A 19,782-nucleotide genomic window follows, 5' to 3' on the forward strand; every position below is an offset into this window, starting at 1 on the left:
CAAATCGCAAAACATTCCATACCTGGCACAGGCAGTCTTCAAATGGCAGTGTCTCGATACCAAGAGACTCCATCCGGTGCTGCTGTTCCTCGTAGAAGTATTCCAGCTCATACATCGACAGCATACCGTCACCGTCGACGTCCATACAGCGGAACCAGTACTCGATCGCCGTCGGGTGCGTCTTGTCCTCCTCTGCCAGCAGGAACCACACGAAGTCCGTGTAGGACATTTTCGGTCCGTTCGGGCCCATCACCATCGGACTGGGATTGCCCCGTCGGGCTCCACGGGTCACACAGCCGGAGAAGATGCGCTCAATCATGCGGGACGAGAGTGCTGCAAAATTATGGAGATTATAGTTTGTTTTGGGAAACGTTTCTTGCATTGAACTGAATAAGCTGATGCCGATATTTGATTCAATGTAGCTTTAAATCATAACAATTTATTAAAGACACCAGAGCAATTCCAGAAATGGGTGGAATTAAAGACATCATATTACCAAGATATCCAGCTCTCACAAGTCATAAGTGACATACTTTTGTGAGAGCATAACGCTCTCAGGCGCTGAGTTCATGAGTCATGACTGACTTCTCTCTACGCTGACAGAGTGTTCAGAATGCAACATATCAAAATATTTTAGAACGGCCACGTCTAGGAGAAAAGTTCTAAGCAAATTCATTGCTTTTGGTCGGTAGTATCTTATCCTTGTGTTTAAATGATTATTTTTCTCAATAAAAACAAAAGCTTCACTTTATCGATTTTCAAAGACGATTGGATGGCCCAAAATCAAAATACGGCACAAAAAATTGATTTTCACAGTTTATATGGAATGTGTAAAAAATTACAAGTCAATTTCAAGATTCAAGCTGAAAATCCATGATTGGTTTGCAGTAAACCCATCCGTGAGTGTTTATTTTATTTTTATTTTTCAGTAGTGTGTCATCTCGCATTACTGAAAAAAAAACAAAACACTATGAATTAAATGCATGAATTGAAAGCGAATCTCCCGACAGCCGGCTGTCCAGAGTTTTAAGAGTTTCGGAAGAAATTTCGTATTTTAGTCGAAGGGGATGACAGTTATTCATCTCGTTTCTGTTAATGACATATTTATTCGAGTTTTACTCTGTTTTTTTTAACATAACTGTAACTGTTTTTTTTTTTTGGATAACAGTATCGTTTATGACAACTGGTGAGATTTCATGTTTAAACCAAATTTTGAACCTGTCATGTTCAAACCAAACAACAAAACACAAACACATTAGTGGATTGAGAGTTGGTAAGACAACTTATTAATTTATCAATTTATACTTTTTTCTATTAGCCTCTATTGGTATTGGTATGTAACTAAAATCTGATTCTAATTGAATGAATCTTCTTCGATTTTGCTCAGCGAGCTTACATCCCTTATGATTAATTGAGTGGTTGCACTTTCTACTCTATCTCTCACTAAAGTGAACTACTAAATAAATCCTCAGAACCAGTTAACCCCTTCATGAGAAAACTATGTAATTTGTATTGAATTGTGGGCATGAAAGACCACTGATTGATTTGATTTTCTAGGAATGATTTTGGATCGAAATTTCGAAAATAACCTGTCCGATTTCACAAAGCTTAAAATCGGCATTGCGGGAAACCAAATCTTTGCTGTGTCCGGATAACGTTCACTACCAAAATTTGCAGGTACCGGATTTCACGGGAGGATTAGAAACTACCGATTCAAGACCGGCAAAAGGAGCAGCTAAAAGATGACTGTCAGGAGCATTCATGAAAATGATATTAAGTCCATTATTCGGAATATTTAAAATATCTATCTATGCCATAATACATTCTAGAAAAAGTATCATTTTTAATTTAATGACATGCATGCCAAATTTAAAGAGTTAGAAGTAATGGCCTAGATCTCTTGCCGCATATGTAATGAGAGTTTGAGCATTATAAATGTTCGTCAAGGAAGGAAAAAAAGGCACAAGAAGTTATCGATCTTATTTTCTTAGGTAAAAAAAAACAATGCCAAACATTCCTAATAATTCTTCCATTTTAGGACAGTACATTTTGCGTAAGCTATAATCTCTTGGTCTTGGTTTCAAGACCAACATGAATTTTTCTTCGTCTGATTTGAATGCATGCTGATAAAATGAGCTTACGTCTCACTTAATATGTCAAATTTTAAATTTAATTGGGAATCAGTACTAAGGATTGTATCTAAAAGAAGCTATCCACAAATTTTTCTTTCAAATTATGATAAAATCGATATTTTATTCAAACTTAAAATTGATCCTTTATTGTACGAGGTTAAACTTGAGCATAATGAAAACCGGATGAAATTTAAATTATTCCTTCACGAATTTTCGAACTTTTGATCGAACGCTCTTCATCAAGTTCCGGACAAGTGTTGCATCGCATTTTTTGGACGCTTGAGCCCAAATTTGTTTGAACTCCTGCATGTTCCCAACTGCCTTACCAGTTTTCTTGAAGACCCTCTTTACGATTGCTCAGTAACGTTCGATGGGTCGAAGCTGAGGGCAATTTGGTGGATTGATATTTTTCTCAACGAAATTTATACCCTGTTCCCTTTGAGAATGGTTTTGACATAGTGAGCCGACGCTAAATCCGGCCAAAACAGTGGAGATGTACTATGCTTCTTATATAAAGGCAGCAATCTCTTCTGGAGACACTCAGATCGATAGATTTCTGCATTTATAGTTCCGGTAGTGTAAAAAATGGTTGACTTCAAACCACAGGACCATATTGCTTGCCATATCAGTACCTTTCGACCGAATTTCTCTAATTAAATCGACCTGTCCGCATCGCTCACATCCTCCTCAACGACGACAGTAAAGTATTGTGGACCTGGAAGAGTTTTTGAGTCCTACTTTACATAGTCTCATCGTCCATCAAAACGCATGCATCCGAACACTGCAAAAGACGTGAATACAATTTCCGGGCCCTTGTTACTGCTTGCTTCTTTTGTTCTACACTTTGTTTAGAGATTTTTTGCTTCTTGTAGGTCTTCAGGTGATTTCGCTTCTTGATACGCTGGATCATTCCGACACTCGTTCCTGCTTTTTTGGCCAAATCACGTATTGACATTGATTTGTTCTTCGTGATTAGAGATACCACTTTCTGGTCCAGTTTCGGGTTGGAAGAACCGGGTTTTCTACCTCTTCCTGGTAGCTCATCGAAAGAATAGTGTTCCCCAAACTTATTAATGATGGTTTTAACACTGGCATGATAAATTCCAAACCGCTTCGCCAATTTTCGCATAGTAATACCCTTCTCACTTAGCCATGAGTTCAGAACCTTAATTTTCACTTCCTTATCAATACGCGACATTTTGAAAACGCAGAATTTCAACCGCACAGACAAGTAAACAAACGAAAGCTGACAGCCAAACGCACAGCATGCTGTGATCTGAGCATAAAAACCCTTAACAAATACATGCGTACAACACAAATGTATGTGGATAGCTTATTTTCGATACACTCCTTACACCAAATTTGAAGTACCATGATTGAGTTTTATCAGCATTTCTTTGCACCAATCGAAACGAGTCTTTTTTTAAGCGATTGTCAAATTATGTGCGATTCAACGTGAACAATTTCTTTTACGACTAAATGTATTTTGCATAAACATAAACAATATATAAGCTCAGTTTTTGCAATGACTGAGTGGAAACATATAAATGAAAAGCCAAATGAATGAGAAACTCACAGAAAAGATCATTTTTTGAAAAAGATACGCTCTGAGACAGGACTCGAGCCTTCTTATGCAATCCATGCATACGCGTTACCATTTCGCCATTCTGAAACTGTGGTAGACACGGCTCTATCACACGACTGGGTCTGGTAAGCGTACATCGAACATGGTCTAAATCCTAGCTGCCTCACGACCGGTCTCATATATCCAAAACTAGTCTTCTCGCTCGATACCTATTCTTCCGCTCAAGCACTGGGTAGGAGACTATATTTATAATCACATGCTGCCTTCTCTACTGTGCCAGTCGCTGCCTGACTATCGTCAGTGACAGACGCTATGAAGGCTGTTTGATAGTCTGCTCTTTCCTACCAGAAGCAGATTGGTACGGGAGAATCAAACCGTAATTGTTTTTAACGATTTATTAATTTTAGTTGGTTTGATGTAAAGTTCAGTTTTTTGCAATGACTCGTTCCACGGATTGCATAAGAAGGCAGGTTCGAGTTCTGTCTCTGAGCGTATCTTTTTCCAGAAAAATAATGTTTTCTGTGAGTTTCGCATTCATTTGAGTTCTCCAATATATGTTTCCACTCAGTCATTGCAAAAAAGGAACTTAGTTATGGCGCCATTAATTTAATAAATCGGATATATAAGCTTTTCACACTAATGCCTACGGCTGCCTCCATTTCACGGTACGTCACATGACGATCTTGCATTATCAAATTTTTCACAGCATCCATGTTTTCTGGCAAAACAACTGGTTTTGGAAGAACTTCTTTGAATTCATCGGCAAGCGAACTACGACAACGATTGAATTCTTTACACCAGTTTTTTACAGTCGCATAGGATGGTGTTACACTGCCAAAAGTCGAACTAAGTTGATTGCAGCACTTTTATCTTGATAATCCACGACGAAAATCGTAATAAATCATTGCACGAAAATGTTCACGATTCAATAACATTTTTTTTCTGAGGTAAAATTTTCAACGCTCTGTAAACAAAACAAATAACGCTCAAACGACAAAATGTTTTGAAGATGGTAATGGTTGATGATGGAAACGTCAAATCCACCGGGCAACACCCAGTGTTGCCAAGGTTAAGTACATAAGTAACTACGTATGTAGATATGGCATGGATGGAATTGCGATTCCAGATCTCTGACTTTAAAAAATGGGATGCTTATGATGGCGGGCTTAGCCCCACTTCCCCCACAACATACCAATAGATGCGAAAGATTGCGCCTTTTTTCCCATATGCATGACCGACCCTCTCTGTCTAAAAGGAACCGGCATCCTGAATGGTATTCATACTTATTTGATCTTCGAAAAAAACCTAGCTCTCCCTACCAACGGCGAGTCGTCTAAGAAAACCGACATCTACAAAATACTCCTCACTTAAGTAAGGTAAAAAAAAGTATTTAACGGAAGGGTAAGTCGGTCACCTAAGCTAGCAGAGAACTTTTTGTCGTCTATCATCAATATAAATTTAATAATTTCATCTAAACAGATTATTACGCTACCCGACTCATGATTCTACTAAACCAAATTTTATAGTGACCCGATTTTGCAAAACAAAGAATAATGTTTCGGGAAACAGAGTTCTATAACATTTTGAAAGTCATTATTTTGTTTTCTTTTTCACGGAAAAATATCTGTTTTTATAATTTTGCTTGATAAGGATTCAGGATCGTTTGTGGAAAGCTTCAGATAGTGGATAGTACAGCTACTTCCGCAAAACTGTGCCCGATTCATTATGTCGGGTGAGCGTCATTTTGCCGAAACAGTAGGGTAAAGTTTTATAATATGCCCCCCTTAAGAAAACAATGAGTTATTTCAAAATGTACTGATATATTTTCTTCGAGGATCTAGGTATTTCAATACGCAACGCTACATTTTGTTTTAATAATCGTTATAAATCTTTAAACCAATATTTTAACTCGAAACATACTGTTGAATCGAAGGTGGGGCATAATGTTCGTAGAGTGACTGTTATGAGAAAATTCGTATATCAAAGAAATGGCTTTGTTTCTCTAGATTTTTATACTGTAAATAGAGGCATTAGCACTGCTAAAAGATAAACCGACTAAAGTAGCAACCGACCATTAGACGTTTTATAGGGTAAAAATGCTTGTTTAGTGGAAGCAAAAGCTTACATCGTAAAACTACCTAATGATATTTTCAGTTTTTTCATATTTTCCAGTACAGAACAACTGCCAAATTTGCATAGCAGAGAGATCTTACGAAAAGATAGTGTTAGTGATTAAACTTCTGTGTAGAAAAGTCTTGAATACTTAAAACAGGAAGGGGGACGTTTTGGCCATCAGGGGCGCTTTATAACTCTTTTTCCTAATTTCATCGAAAGGGTCATTAAAATAAAGACAAATGAAAAATGATAGTGTTTACGTCCGTTTCGTTGATCTACAATCGCACGTCTGAAACTCATCCCAATTTTTTACGGTTTGATTCATGATCATCATAAAGGAATTTACAAGAAAACTTGTTGACTTTATTAGCTACTAATCATCAAAGCATTTGGTTTGGCGTATCTACTAGGCAAATCTTTGCGGTATTTTCCGTTAACTGAGTATAAATAAAAAATCATTTTTGTTCGTGTGCTGTCCGACCTCGCTATCACCCGTTCGAACCAAACTGAGCCAAAAAAACATAGCTTTGAGTAGACTGATCAGAGGAGGCGGCTACAGGTTTGTAAGAAAGAGGCCGCCGCTTCCGACGGCGGGTCGGCAGCCAACTAAGCTTGCATCGCCAGCAGTTGTCTAGGAGACTTAAAAATAAATAAATAGCCAGAATTTGTAGTTTTTCGGTTGATGGTGTGATGTACTCGAAATTACCCTTTCGGCGAAATGACCAACCAAAAAATATTCTTAAAAAATGCTTTTTTATTCACCGAACAATGAGCTTTAGATGAGGAAAGCTAAAAGCGTCGAACATAAATTGGTCGGATCCCATTTCATAGAATAGGTAATTTCGTCGAATGAACCAATTCGTCGTGGCTAAAAATACATCGTCATGCAAATATTACTCGATTACTATAAAAATATGTATCTTAAATGCACATACTAGGACTATTCAGCAATTCTTATTTCTAATAGAGAGAAATGAGAGCAGTAGACAATCTGAGGTTCAAATCGTCGACCACTAGGCAATCTGTCTAGGTTTATTCGTGTAGTACCCAAGGCATAGATCGTAAGGTAAATAGCAAATATCAAGATAGTGTACTACAAGTGCAAAAATAAATCTATGATAAATTCCTAATTCTCCAGAACTTAAAACCAAGACCTTTGTCGAACTAATAGGTTCTTTGCTCGAAATGTACTTGGCTCGGTGATCTTATCTAGTCTTCACATATCAACTTAAATCATTGTAGCTACGATGACGTCAGTGAACAAATACAATTTTTAGATTGTATTCATATATGCTATTAGATTCTCAATCAAACGTTTCATGTTCGTACCAACTAATTTTTTTTTAAATAAACGGAAACAAAACGATCCGACTCGAACCCCATCACACTTACCATGATCATTGTGCCTGGCCAAATCCTGCTGATCGATAAACAGATCGTGATCCCGGTCAAGCTCCCAGAACTTGCAGTAGATGACGTAAAAGTGCTCGTAGCTGAAATACGCCATGATTTGGTTGATGTCTTCCTCTTCCTCCAGCAGCTGTATCACATCGAGCAGGTTGGACTTCCGTAGCTCGGGAGTCGTAATTTTCCCCGTCCAGCTGCGGTTCACGTTGTAGTAGATTCGGGCTATCACGGTGTGCACGTACCGCGAATGAAATTCGGCTGCCTCCTTGAGGAATGCCAACCCCGGATGGGTGTCGACCACGTCCTGTATCAGTGCGGCAAAATCTTCCGGCAGAATGTAGGGTCGTGTGCGATCCCCCCGGGACATGATGTACACGAAACGAGACGCCGGATCGTGGCAGAAGGAGGTCATCCTGAAAACGAATTGAAAAATTAATGCTAATACTTCATCTTGAGGGAAAATTTCCTCTACTCACTGTCGCCAAAAGCTGATGAACTTGTCGCCGTTCACACAGCCGTTGGAGGTCAGGGGTGTGCACATGAAGAGCGGTACTCGCCAGTACAGTGGCACTTGGCACATCGTGACAATCATGTGGAACTTATCCCGATTGCACTCGTAGTTGGGAAGGCTATCGAAGACCTGCTCCAGCCGTTGCATTGTCGTCTCGGTCGTGATCGATGGTGGCGGTTTTCCATTGGGGAAGTGGAATCTGCGGAAGAGTCAGTAAAACGGGTTTTCAAAACCAATTGAATGAACCAACCCGAGCTCGGGTCCCGCAAAAACTCACAACACGATGAGTCATTTCGAATGACCAACCCAAGCTACAACAGAAAAAAAGTCACATTAAAATGTTGCCAAGTTGCAAATACGACGGTCATTAGATTCGGCATTCATCAACAAATTAAATTAAACATTCCTCGCAACCCATCGAATCGTCGCTGAGAGGAGGCATCTTCGTCACTTTCGAAAGTCCTTCCCGTTTTGGCTTCGAGTGAATCGCCGCATATGCATAAGTTGGCACTTGTCTGTATGCTAATCTTAAAAAAAAAACAGAAAAAGACCTTGCACATCTTCCTCGTTCACCTTCGTACTCTGTCCGTGTCGGTTCGTCGGTCAGCTGCCAAAACAGTTATATTTCATTCATAAAAATTCAACCCATCATCGGTCACGTCGTAGTGACATAAGTTCAGTGAAACTTATGAAGGAAAAACGAATGAATAAAAAAAAAGTTATGACACGAAGGCCCAGGAGGACGAAATTCTATCAAATTGTTCGGATTTGATGGAATGAATTTTGTATTAGGGTTTTCTACTGAAATGAGTTTTCGGAGTACAAAGTAAGTACTTTTTCTGCTATGTTTAGACCAAGGATGGCTCTTATCGTATCAAAAAACGCTCACTAGCAACTCTTCACACGATTGAATCAGTGCCATCAAAGAGAGACGGATATCATCGCAGCAACAAAAACCCGGCATGGCTCATTTAACATAGAATAGACACCAGTGCGAGAGCGAATTTCTGTCGAAGACATTTCTGAGAATCAAAGGTTAACACGCTGTTGTGGGGATTCTCTCTAAAGCAACAAACGGTCGCTTATTCTCGTTTCGCGATTCGAATCGGTATGGACAGTGGATAATTGCGATAGAATCATTTTACTATTACCGCTTATTCTAACTATGTGCATATAAGCTTTGTATAAGTTGTGTTTATGAAAATGTCTGTGAATGCTCCACACAAGGGTTTTGAAATATTGCAACCTAGTATGAGAATCATCAAGTTGAATCATCGATTCGATTTTCTGCGATAATTGTCAACTTGCGATTCTCTCTGGGGAAATTCTACACAGCACCAATCATTATCAGACTGTAAAGTTTTTTTTTAATGGCGTGAAATACTCAGAGTATGAAGTGGAGATGTTTCCTTTTGTGTCATGCCGAAAGATGTCGGGCGGCGTCGTTTTAGCATAGTATTATCATCGGTGGCGATTGGCGCATCTGACCAAATCAGACGGCTGAAGAAGAAATGCGATACATTGTCAATTATAACTAATTCAACGATATATCGCGCATAATAAAAAAAACAACAAATCTTTCATTTTTAAGATATTTATGTGTAGCATCATATAAATTGTTTAATTTCGATATTTGCTCTTCGGTTATTAAAATGTCATCTAAGCAAGAGGAGCTACGCCTCAAAATTGTTCTCACGTATCGCGAAAATCCGAGCTACTCGCCGGGTTGGTGAGATGGTTGAATATAACCAAATTAGTTGTCACCGATGCAAAGAAAGCATTCATATAACGTTTGGAAGAGCAATTCATGATGAGAAATCGAAAACCAAAGCCTATAAAGAGCCAACGGAACCCAAGGATATTAACCCCCCCCCCTGAACTCAGTATGGGTCCATCGTCAAGCTCTAAAAACGATTGTCTGCTAGATGCAGTTCAAACAAACTGAAGTAATGTAGCAATGAAAGCTTCTAAAGAGTCTGTGCAAAACTTGATATAAGAAGTCGAACGAAAGAACCTGAAATTTACATTCGCTAAAAAGAAATCTTGAAAATTATCATCGCAAATGTAGACTTCTTGGGAGGCAAGAACTTCGTACTTAGGTTATTGGATAGCAGGTCAAGACAACAGCCACAAATAGAAAATCAACTCGACGATTGATTCGATGTCAGAGAACGACAATGATAACGTGTGGAGAACAGTGGTTAGAATGCTCGCAGAGACAGGGAATAGAAGAGAATGACGCTTGGAAGTTTTACAAGTCAGATAGCAGCATGACTAGAACCTGTACCAATGACAAGAAACAGTAAACAACCACAGCAACAATACGGACAATAATAGAGCCGGAAAAAAGTTAAAACATCTTCAACTTTCTACCAACAGTTGCCATCAGCACCAACAACAACCTTTAACAACAATAACTTCAAACAATAAAAACAATCATCAACAACGAGAATCCTCAACAAAAAAAAAACTTCAACAGCAACAACAAACTTCAGCAATAACAACCTACGATAACAGCAACAATTCAAAACGTCTATATCCTTAAACAAGAGCAACCTTCAACACAAAAAAAGTCCATTACAGCAACTCACAATGACTGCAACAATTCAAAACAACAATAACCTTTAAAAACAGCAACATTCAACAAAAACATCCTTCAACGGCAAGAATCTTGAACAACAATCGTCCTTAACAATAAAAACCTTCAATAACAACAACAACCTTTAATAACAGCAACAACTCCAAACACCAATAACATTAAACAACGGCAAACTTCCACAACAACAACCTTGAACAATAAAAATCTTCAACAACAGCAACCTTACCAAGTCAATAACTACAATAATTCAAAATAACAATAACCTTTAACGAGAGCAACTTTTAACATAAAACAACCTTCAACAAAATCACCCTACTGATACCAATGTGATATAAAGAGGTGGGGCAGACCACATGGCTTGTTTTCGTTGTTAATCAAATATTTGTAAATAGTTTGGTATGACGACATACATGAAAAATAAACATGCTTTGATTAGATGCCAACTAGTACGAATAATGTGACGAATGCAAGCACGTGGTTTTTAGTTTTATTTGGCTTGCTGAAGCAAAGTTAATTTCACTATCACAAAAGAGTTGTGGTTGCACCTGTTTCTACCACATTATACAGATACAACATCTTTCAACAACATAATAAGTGGTGTCAAATAAATGAGTGAATCAAACAATCAGTTCCAGATAGGCAAGGGGGCTCTTTTCTGTTCCTAGATTTCAGATTGGAGCGAATGATTCCATGAAACATAACGAATTGTGGCCGGAATATGGCTTTCTGACAAAACGACTTTAGCTGATTTGAAGCAAGGTGATGCACTCTCTAATTTGTTGCTTAGTATAACACTCAAAGGAGCGTTGTTTAGTATAGCACTCAAAGACCCGGCCTGCAGAAAAACGGAACTATCATCAATAAATTTCACGAGGTTTCTTGACAATGCAGAGGCATTGGTATTTTCAGTTTTTATCGTGACGTGGTAGAAAACGAGGCAGTCCATACGGTGTGGACATTGAGGTTGCTCTATTCAAGTCGTGTTTACTCACTGTTGCAGATATTCGAGTAGTCATCGTGCTGCAGAGGGAATCCTTGCGAAGTTCTAGTTGATTTGATATTAAACGAAATTGTGTTGTTAGGTGGATTGAAGCAAGGACATGTACTCTCGAATCTGTTAAATTTTGCAGCAGTGGTATAAAGATTCAACGTGCAGGCAAACCTGTCTATCAATATTCTCGCAAGATTATTCTTAGTTTTTCAGACAATATTGATATGTTTGGTATTGATCTTAGAGCGGTGGAGGTCCTTGTATCTTTCAAGAGAGAAACTGTGAGATTAGATTTGATTACAAACTCATTTCATGCTAGCTTGTAGAAAACGAAGCAATGCTGAGGATGGCGGATTGGAGGTGGAAATTTATGAGTTACGATACGAGATTGTCGATAAGCTACGAAAACTTGGAACAATAGTGGCCTCTGAAACCATAAGGAAAAAATAATGTATTGCGGCTGTGGATAAGGCTCACCACGGACTCCGCAGCCCACTGAAATTTCAAACTTCTCAGACTCGTGCAAAATTTGCTCTATAAAAGTAGGTGACACTCCCTGTTGATGTACAAGGCTATGGTCGGCATGGTCGTCGAAGGTATCAGTTTTTCCAGTAGTCATCTTATTTGAAAGAAAAATTCTATGCTCAACATTCGGCGGTAAAGTTGAAATGGAGAATGGTGCAGACGCGTGAATAACGAGCTATATAAAGGTAACAAACATGCTGACATTGGAAAACCCATAAAACACGATATATTGCAGTAAGCTGGGCATGCAGCACCAATGCCGAAAGAGATTTATAATGATTGTAGTTTGGGCCGAAGAACGAGTCTTCTGGAAATCTACAATTCGTTTGAACATACTCCGGAGATATGATGTGCATCATTTCATTGAAGCAATTAAGTATCACTAAAGAAACATTCACCAAAAAGCGAGAAGCTGTTCTTACTCTGCATGTGGAGGAATTAGAATACCATCGTATGATATAGTTGTAATAATCATCACAGGCCCGTTGTATCTATTTTCTGAATCAAATTACTGCATTCAGTTTAAAGTTGTTCGTTCGAATCGGATAAAAAATTATCCAAAAATCGAGTCCGTAATTTTTTATCTTGCCAACATTCGGCCATATGCTCAGGATCAGGTTAAAATTGTTAAAAAATATATTGCTGCATGGAAAAAAAATTAGCTCATTCGTCAAGAGCAATACACTTGTGCCAACGTTTTTTTTTTTTGAAAGAAAAACGTTTTTTTTCTCGAAACAGTTGTTCAGGTCAATTTCCGAAATAGCCTTCAATGCGCGTAGCGATTCACGTTTGAAGTCTTCAATTGACAAAACGGTTTCCCGGTATAATTTCGCTCTGTATTTACCATTTTTATCAATGCAGAACTCAATACCCTTACATTTTGTTATATCCAAATTTTCATGTTTTCTTTTGATGACAAAAAATGAATTTATTACGTTGATGTGTCACATACTACAAGTAATCCAACAACGACAGGGCATTGTCTCGAATCCTACAATCAGATTACTGGAACAAGTTAATGTAATTCATTTGAAGCGAGAAAGTTTGAAGAAAAATCGACCAGAATATGAGTGCGTCGTTTTTTATCACGACAATGCTCGGCCACTTGTTTCAGAAATCAGAACAAACTGGCTCAGGTGGTGCGTTCTCCTAATTATCTGGAGATCAGTTTCTAAAATATTTTGCGGCTGTTTACAAATAGTGGTGAATGAGAAAATTCTAGCTCACACGTCCAGGTGTAACGCCTTCCGACACTTATTTGTGTCAACGCAGAACTCTATTGGCAGATTATATTTCACTTCAGTTACATCCAAATTCTTTCATTTTTGGTGACGAATAGATTATCATGATCTTAACCGTAGAGCAACATTCGACTAGTCCAATGAGATGGTCGAATTCACAACAAAATGTCATAATCTGCAAATGATGGAATCAGAGAGCAAAAATGTGACCCAAGGAACGAGTCCGTTTTTATTTCATCTCTACAACGCTCCGCCGCATGCTGCGGCTCAGATAAAATATTATGTTATTTAAAAAAATAGAGGAAGATGGATAAATTTCTAGTAACTTGTCCAAACCTGGCACCATCCGGTTTATTTCTATCAATACAAAACTCTAGTATCAGAATTCGCTTCATTTCAGATTAAAAAAAACAGTTCTTGCGTTTATTTTGGACGAAAAGTGAATTTGTTATACGATGGGTCGAAGCTGAGGGCAATTTGGTGGATTGATATTTTTCTCAACGAAATTTATACCCTGTTCCCTTTGAGAGTGGTTTTGACATAGTGAGCCGACGCTAAATCCGGCCAAAACAGTGGAGATGTACTATGCTTCTTATATAAAAGCAGAAATCTCTTCTGGAGACACTCAGATCGATAGATATTTGCATTTATAGTTCCGGTAGTGTAAAAAATGGTTGACTTCAAACCACAGGAACGTATTGCTTGCCATACCAGTACCTTTCGACCGAATTTATCCACTTGAATCGACCTGTCCGCATCGCTCACATCCTCCCCAACGAAGACAGTAAAGTATTGTGGACCTGGAAGGGTTTTTGAGTCCTCCTTTACATAAGTCTCATCGTCCATCAAAACGCATGCATCCGGACACTACAAAAGACGCGAATACAATTTCCGGCCCCTTGTTGCTGCTCGCTTCTTATGTTCTACACTTTGTTTCGAGATTTTGTCCTTCTTGTAGGTCTTCAGGTGATTTCGCCTCTTGATACGCTGGATCATTCCGACATTCGTTCCTGCTTTATTGACCAAATCACGTATTGACATTGATTTGTTCTTCATGATTAGAGATACCACTTTCTGGTCCAGTTTCGGGTTAAAAGAACCGGGTTTTCTGCCTCTTCCTGGTAGCTCATCCAAAGAATAGTGTTCCCCAAACTTATTAATGATGGTTTTAACACTGGCATGATGAATTCCAAACCCCTTCGTCAATTTTCGCATAGTAATACCCTTCTCACTTGGCCATGTGTCCAGAACCATAATTTTCACTTCCTTTTCAATACGCAACATTTTGAAAACGCAGAATTTCAACCGCACAAACAAGTAAACAAACGAAAGCTGACAGCCAGACGCACAGCATGCTGTGATCTGAGCAAAAAAAAAAACATCACAAATACATGCGTACAACACAAATGTATGTGGATAGCTTATTTTCGATACACTCCTTACTTCGAGCAGTCCAATCACAACAGGACCATTGTATCACATCGTTGGATTGGATTTTTGGAATCAATTCAAATAATTCGTTAGGAGAAAATCGACCTAAATATATGACCAAGAGAGAGTCCGTATTTTTCCATCACGAAACATTTAGCCACATGAGAATAATGCTTGATGGGAAATTTTTAGTTCACTCGTCCAGACCAGCCGCCATCCGAATTTCTATCAATGCAGAACTATAACCTTTCAAATTAACTTTTCCATGTATTTCATTTTTTAATTTGAGGTTGATTCCGTTTGCTCATATTTTTTGTTTGTTTCGATTATAGAGGTTTTAACTTTAAGGTCATTCGCCTCTTCGGGCCAGAAAAACTTTCTGACCCTATGTGCGGGATTGACTGACTTTAAATTACTCTCCTCATGTATGAAGCCGAAATTGAACACTTTCCAGATAGAGAGCAAAGAGTGGCGTAAGGTTGAAAAGATCTCTTTCGGCAATCGACTCTTTAGAATCGAGATTTTTTTTTCATGTAAGATAAATCGACTTTTTAGTTCAGATTCGATTGTCTTTCGGAATTACAGATCGAAATTTAACTATGAACGATAGTAAGACTTAAAACTAACTAGGAATCAACCGGATAAGTGACATATTATGCGGGGAAAATACGAATTAGTTGGTCTGTGTAGGTTCAGGACGACGATTTTTTGAATAAAGCACTAGTCTCGCATCTCAGTTCTCATATGTTTGATCCCCACTCAGGAAGATTTCATCAAATTCCTCCACGGAATGTAGTATCAAAATTTTACTTGGCTAACAACTTCTCAAGTTTCAGTGAACGTTCTCAACTACCGGTGCTCCATTGGAATCCGTCAAATACATGGTGGTCTACATTGATGACATTTTTAAGTCATTCCAACAAATCTTACGGCATAGAGTTGGCATGTTTAAGCAGTGAGCTGACATGTTTTGGCATGATCACATACACTTGACAAATTGCTGTCCGAAACTAGCGGATTGTGGCACCATTCAGACCTGTGGACTACGTACCGAGAAAATATGGAAAAAAGTTCAGTGCCGATGGAGACTCACGATTGTCCGTGTATTTCAAAGTATCTATTTTTCCGATAAATATTCTTTTTTTTACTACCGTTTAGTAGCGTGGGAGTCACCCACACAGACGAAACACGATTTCGATTTAAACTGGTTGACGTGATAAACAGAAAAAAATCAGAAGATGCCAGAAATTTTCCGCACACTTACCTAAGCCGATAAAATTTAAACCCCAAGATTTCCGATCCGCATTTACTTACTGTGGTATGTAGGGAGCTTTCGTTGAGTTCCGCAAGTGCCGCTGAAGCGTCGTGTGAATGTTTGGCGGGATTAGTCTGTTGACAGGTTTCGACTGCAAAAGAGACGAAGGAAATATTAGAAGCAAAGTTTGAAATCTTAATTAGTTTCATGGTTGCGAGGCGAGTGCGTTTCAGTTTTTTTTTCGCGTCTTTTCAAAACACACGTGCCAACAAACGACGAAAAACGATTTTCGTCTAGCCGTTTTTATATTTTTTTTCCTCGCTTCTCACTTGACTAATTGGTCGGTCGGGGGTTATAAAAGCATCTTGACAGTTGAACAACACCCTGACATCCCAGACACTATCTCTTTTCTTACTTGCGGGTATCCATGTGACAGAAGTTTGACCGAAGACTAATGTGTGTGTATTTATTTTAATGGACTATTCAATCTCATGTTCATTGGCGTTTGCAACCGCTGCGCGAAATGTTCGTTAAATCACTAGCAACGAAAAGTCAGTGGAATTTAAAACCCAATCAATTATCTTAGCGAAACTTGAGTAACCACCCACTCTCATCAGTCGGCACAAGTCTAAATGCTTCAGGCTGGAAAATGACTCAAGTTTCGCGCAATCACAAACCAAGAGCAATGAAACACCACGGCGTCTGATGATCCCGAAACGGCACGGTTGTCTGTGTTTAATTTAATGTCCAGCTTAATTGAAAAACATCGGTGTCATGGATTGCTCTGGTTTTGCTCTTCCGAACGGAAGTGCGAAATCTACTGACGGTATCTCATATGACAACTCTTGCCCGAATAGCCCAAAGTCAAAGCAAGCCGACCTGAGTGTCGACGGACAGTGAACAAAATGTTTGATAAATTATGAACCAAATTCAAACAGATGTCTCATCTGAAGTTGATCTCAATCAAACGTCTCGTTTGATTATAAAAAATTTCCCGAAAAAAAAGTGCAAATGTATGTTTGTATATGTGCGTATGTAACAATTTTGTGTACTTAATTCTCTCAGGGAAGGCTGAACTGATGTTCACAAACTTCTTGGCTAAATTCTGATGTACCACTAAACTTCCACGACTATAACATTATTCGACTGGATCGAGAAGGTCCCTACGGAGGAGTACTTTAGAGGATCAAAAAGTGCTATTCTTTTTATCGAATTTACCTACCCTCGATAGCAGGTATTGACGTTGTCGCATGCCGTGTCCTTCACGTACCGACGTTGATTTTAGGAGACTTTAACTCACACGGTACGGGCTGGAGTTGTCTTCGCGACGATAGCAGATCAGTTATGATTAAAGCTCGTATATTTTTGTTGACGAAAAAAACGGTACATTTGACGTAAAACTCAAGAAAATACAGTACATCGACTTTGAAAAAAAAAACAGTACGTTTTAAAGTACGCATTTTTCTAGAAATTGTGAATAAAAAGGAAAACAAATGAATTTGATCACCTATGTAATGAACACCACGAAAAAGCCACCGCAGAGACGAGACTCGAACACGTAGTTAGCTATCCTATCCGGGGTAATCGTTTTGCCAATCAAACTATCCTGCATGTGAAAGACACGAAGAAACGGTCTAATTGAACAAAAGAACCGAGCATGTTCAGCTGTGCTCGGGTGCCACAGCGTTCATTTGTAGTCATTTTTCTGTAGCAACCCCTCCGCCAGTTGTTTCAGTCCCCAATTCGTCTGTTTTTTCGGGTGTTTCACATGGGAGCGGATCATATCGCCGAAAGCCATTTCGCCGAAAGTCGTTTCGCCGAATGCCATTTCGCCGAAAGTCGTAATTTCGGGTAATTTCGCCGAAAGGGTCATATCTCCTGCATGTTATGTCTGCTGTATAACTGATGTGGCTCAGCCACATAACCGAAGCCAAGATGGCTCAGCGGCACAAAGTCGCCGAGCCGACGCCAGTTGAGTCGGCCGCCGACACGCCGTCGGAAGCGGCGGCCTCTTGCATACAAACCTGTAACCGCCTCGTTTGCCCGGTCTACTCAAAGCTAGGTTTCTTTGCCTTAGTTAGGTCCGAACGAGTGGTAGCGAGGTCGGACAGCACATGGACCAAAACGATGTGGCATAGCCGCATTAGATATTAGGTGTACAACTTTGCTTCCGCCGTTTTTTCCAAAATTAAAAGCTTTATTGCGAAAAAGTGCTTGCAAATATATTATTCAAAGTATTGTCCGTCGCTAGCGACAACTTTCTTCCATCTTTCCGGCAATTTTCGGATCCCGGCTCGAAAAAAGGAGTCCTCTTTTGACATGAAGCAATCTATTTTTCCAACTCTTCGAAGGATTGAAAATGTTGATCTGCCAGGCCGTGTGCCATCGAACGGAATAGGTGGAAGTCAGAAGGGACGACATCTGGGGAATACAACGGGTGGGGCAAGACTTCCCATTTCAGCGTTTCCAGGTACTTTTTGGCCACTTTTGCGACGTGAGGCCGAGCATTGTCGTGTTGGAGGATGACATTGTCATGTCGCTCTTGATACCGTGGCCGCTTTTCTTTTAGCGCGCGACTAAGGCGCATCAGTTGCGTTCGGTAGCGATCTCCTGTGATGGTTTCACCCGGTTTTAAGAGCTCGTAGTAAATTGTTATTCATCTTTGAAGGTTTGTTCTTTTCCACCATCATGTTTGTCTTCGACATCGAAATCACCATTTTTATAACGTTGAAACCACTCCCGACACGTTCTTTTACTCACAGCAGCATCACCGTATATTTCTGAAAGCATTCGATGCGATTAAGTTGCATTTTTTTCGAATTGTTACAGAAAAGTAAAACTTCCCGCAAATGGCGGTAATTGGGCACATAAGCAGACATTTTCGAGCGTGAATAATACGAAAACAAGAACAACTGTCACTGAAACGGCGATGACAATTCGTTAGGCACTGTACACACTCACTTTAAAGGCATTATCATCTATGTATTTTGACCAGCCTCAGCCGGTACAGCCACCTATCGGAAAACGGCGGAAGCAAAGTTGTACACCTGATATTTTTTCATTTTCATTTAATAAACGGAAAATACCACCTACATTTGCCTGGCAGATACACCTATGCAATTGCTTTCATGCTTACTAGCTAACAGTCAACAAATTTTCTTGGGAACTACTTTCTGAGGTTCATGAATCAATCTTTATACAAGAGTACAACAATCAATCATTATTCAAGAAGTACATTGATAGCTCAACAAAACGGGCGTTAACGCTATCATCTTTCGTTTGTCTTTAATTTAAATCAATTATAATTACGATTTCAAGACGATTCCAGGATTCGGCGAAATTACCCTTTCGGAGAAATGGCTTACGGCGAAATGACCCTGATCCGTTTCACATACAGGGTACCTTAATTGGTAAAACCAATTTCCTCGGATAGAAGCTAGCTACGGGTTCGAGTCCCGTCTCTGCGGTAGCTTCGCATCATCTCACAGTTGTATTCGCATATTTTTTTTTAAATTTGTTTTCCTCGTTGGATACTGATCAAATGTAAAACTAATTCAATACGGCTCTACACCTTAACAAGACTAAACACATCCAGGGTTATTACGGTCGCGCGGATTCCATTTGTTCCTCATTTTGATCATCTGAGTCGTTTTGCCACTTTTCTTAAGCTTTCGCTTCATTATTACCCAACATCTCTCGATCGGCCGAAACTGTGGGTAGTTGTGGGTGGATTTATGTTTTTATCGATGTAATCTTCGTTATTATCGCGGTACCAATGGATGACTTCCCAGCTGTGGTGGCAACTCGCCAAATCTAGCCGAAACTTCACAGGACCTTTATGGGCTTTGATGAGAGGTAGTACGCGGTTTTTGGGACAATCTTCCTTGTACAACTTCGAGTCCATCGTCTTATTCGTCACGAACACTTTGGTCTTTGTGACGCCCTTGCCAAAACATCAGTTTTTTTTGCAAATTTGTCCATAAAAGCAAC

At 39.3% G+C, this 19,782-nt stretch overlaps 1 protein-coding gene across 15 annotated transcripts in view; it reads right to left on the reverse strand.

The window, feature by feature from the left end:
- The window catches only part of LOC131428271 (uncharacterized), a 209,690-nt gene that overhangs the window by 41,630 nt on the left and 148,278 nt on the right, over positions 1-19,782 (reverse strand). For all 15 annotated transcript variants that reach the window (XR_009229359.1, XR_009229358.1, XR_009229360.1 and 12 more), the window contains 4 exons: positions 15,852-15,943; positions 7,716-7,949; positions 7,225-7,652; positions 23-333 (listed from right to left, as the gene is read on the reverse strand). Coding sequence is in view for 12 of the 15 variants with exons in the window: in XM_058592076.1 (XP_058448059.1) it covers positions 23-333; positions 7,225-7,652; positions 7,716-7,949; positions 15,852-15,943 (1,065 nt within the window). In the remaining 3 variants the exon portion in view is untranslated. The remainder of the gene's footprint in view (positions 1-22; positions 334-7,224; positions 7,653-7,715; positions 7,950-15,851; positions 15,944-19,782) is intronic.

The sequence above is a fragment of the Malaya genurostris genome, chromosome 2 (genome assembly GCF_030247185.1).
Source record: "Malaya genurostris strain Urasoe2022 chromosome 2, Malgen_1.1, whole genome shotgun sequence".
Classification (NCBI taxonomy): domain Eukaryota; kingdom Metazoa; phylum Arthropoda; class Insecta; order Diptera; family Culicidae; genus Malaya; species Malaya genurostris.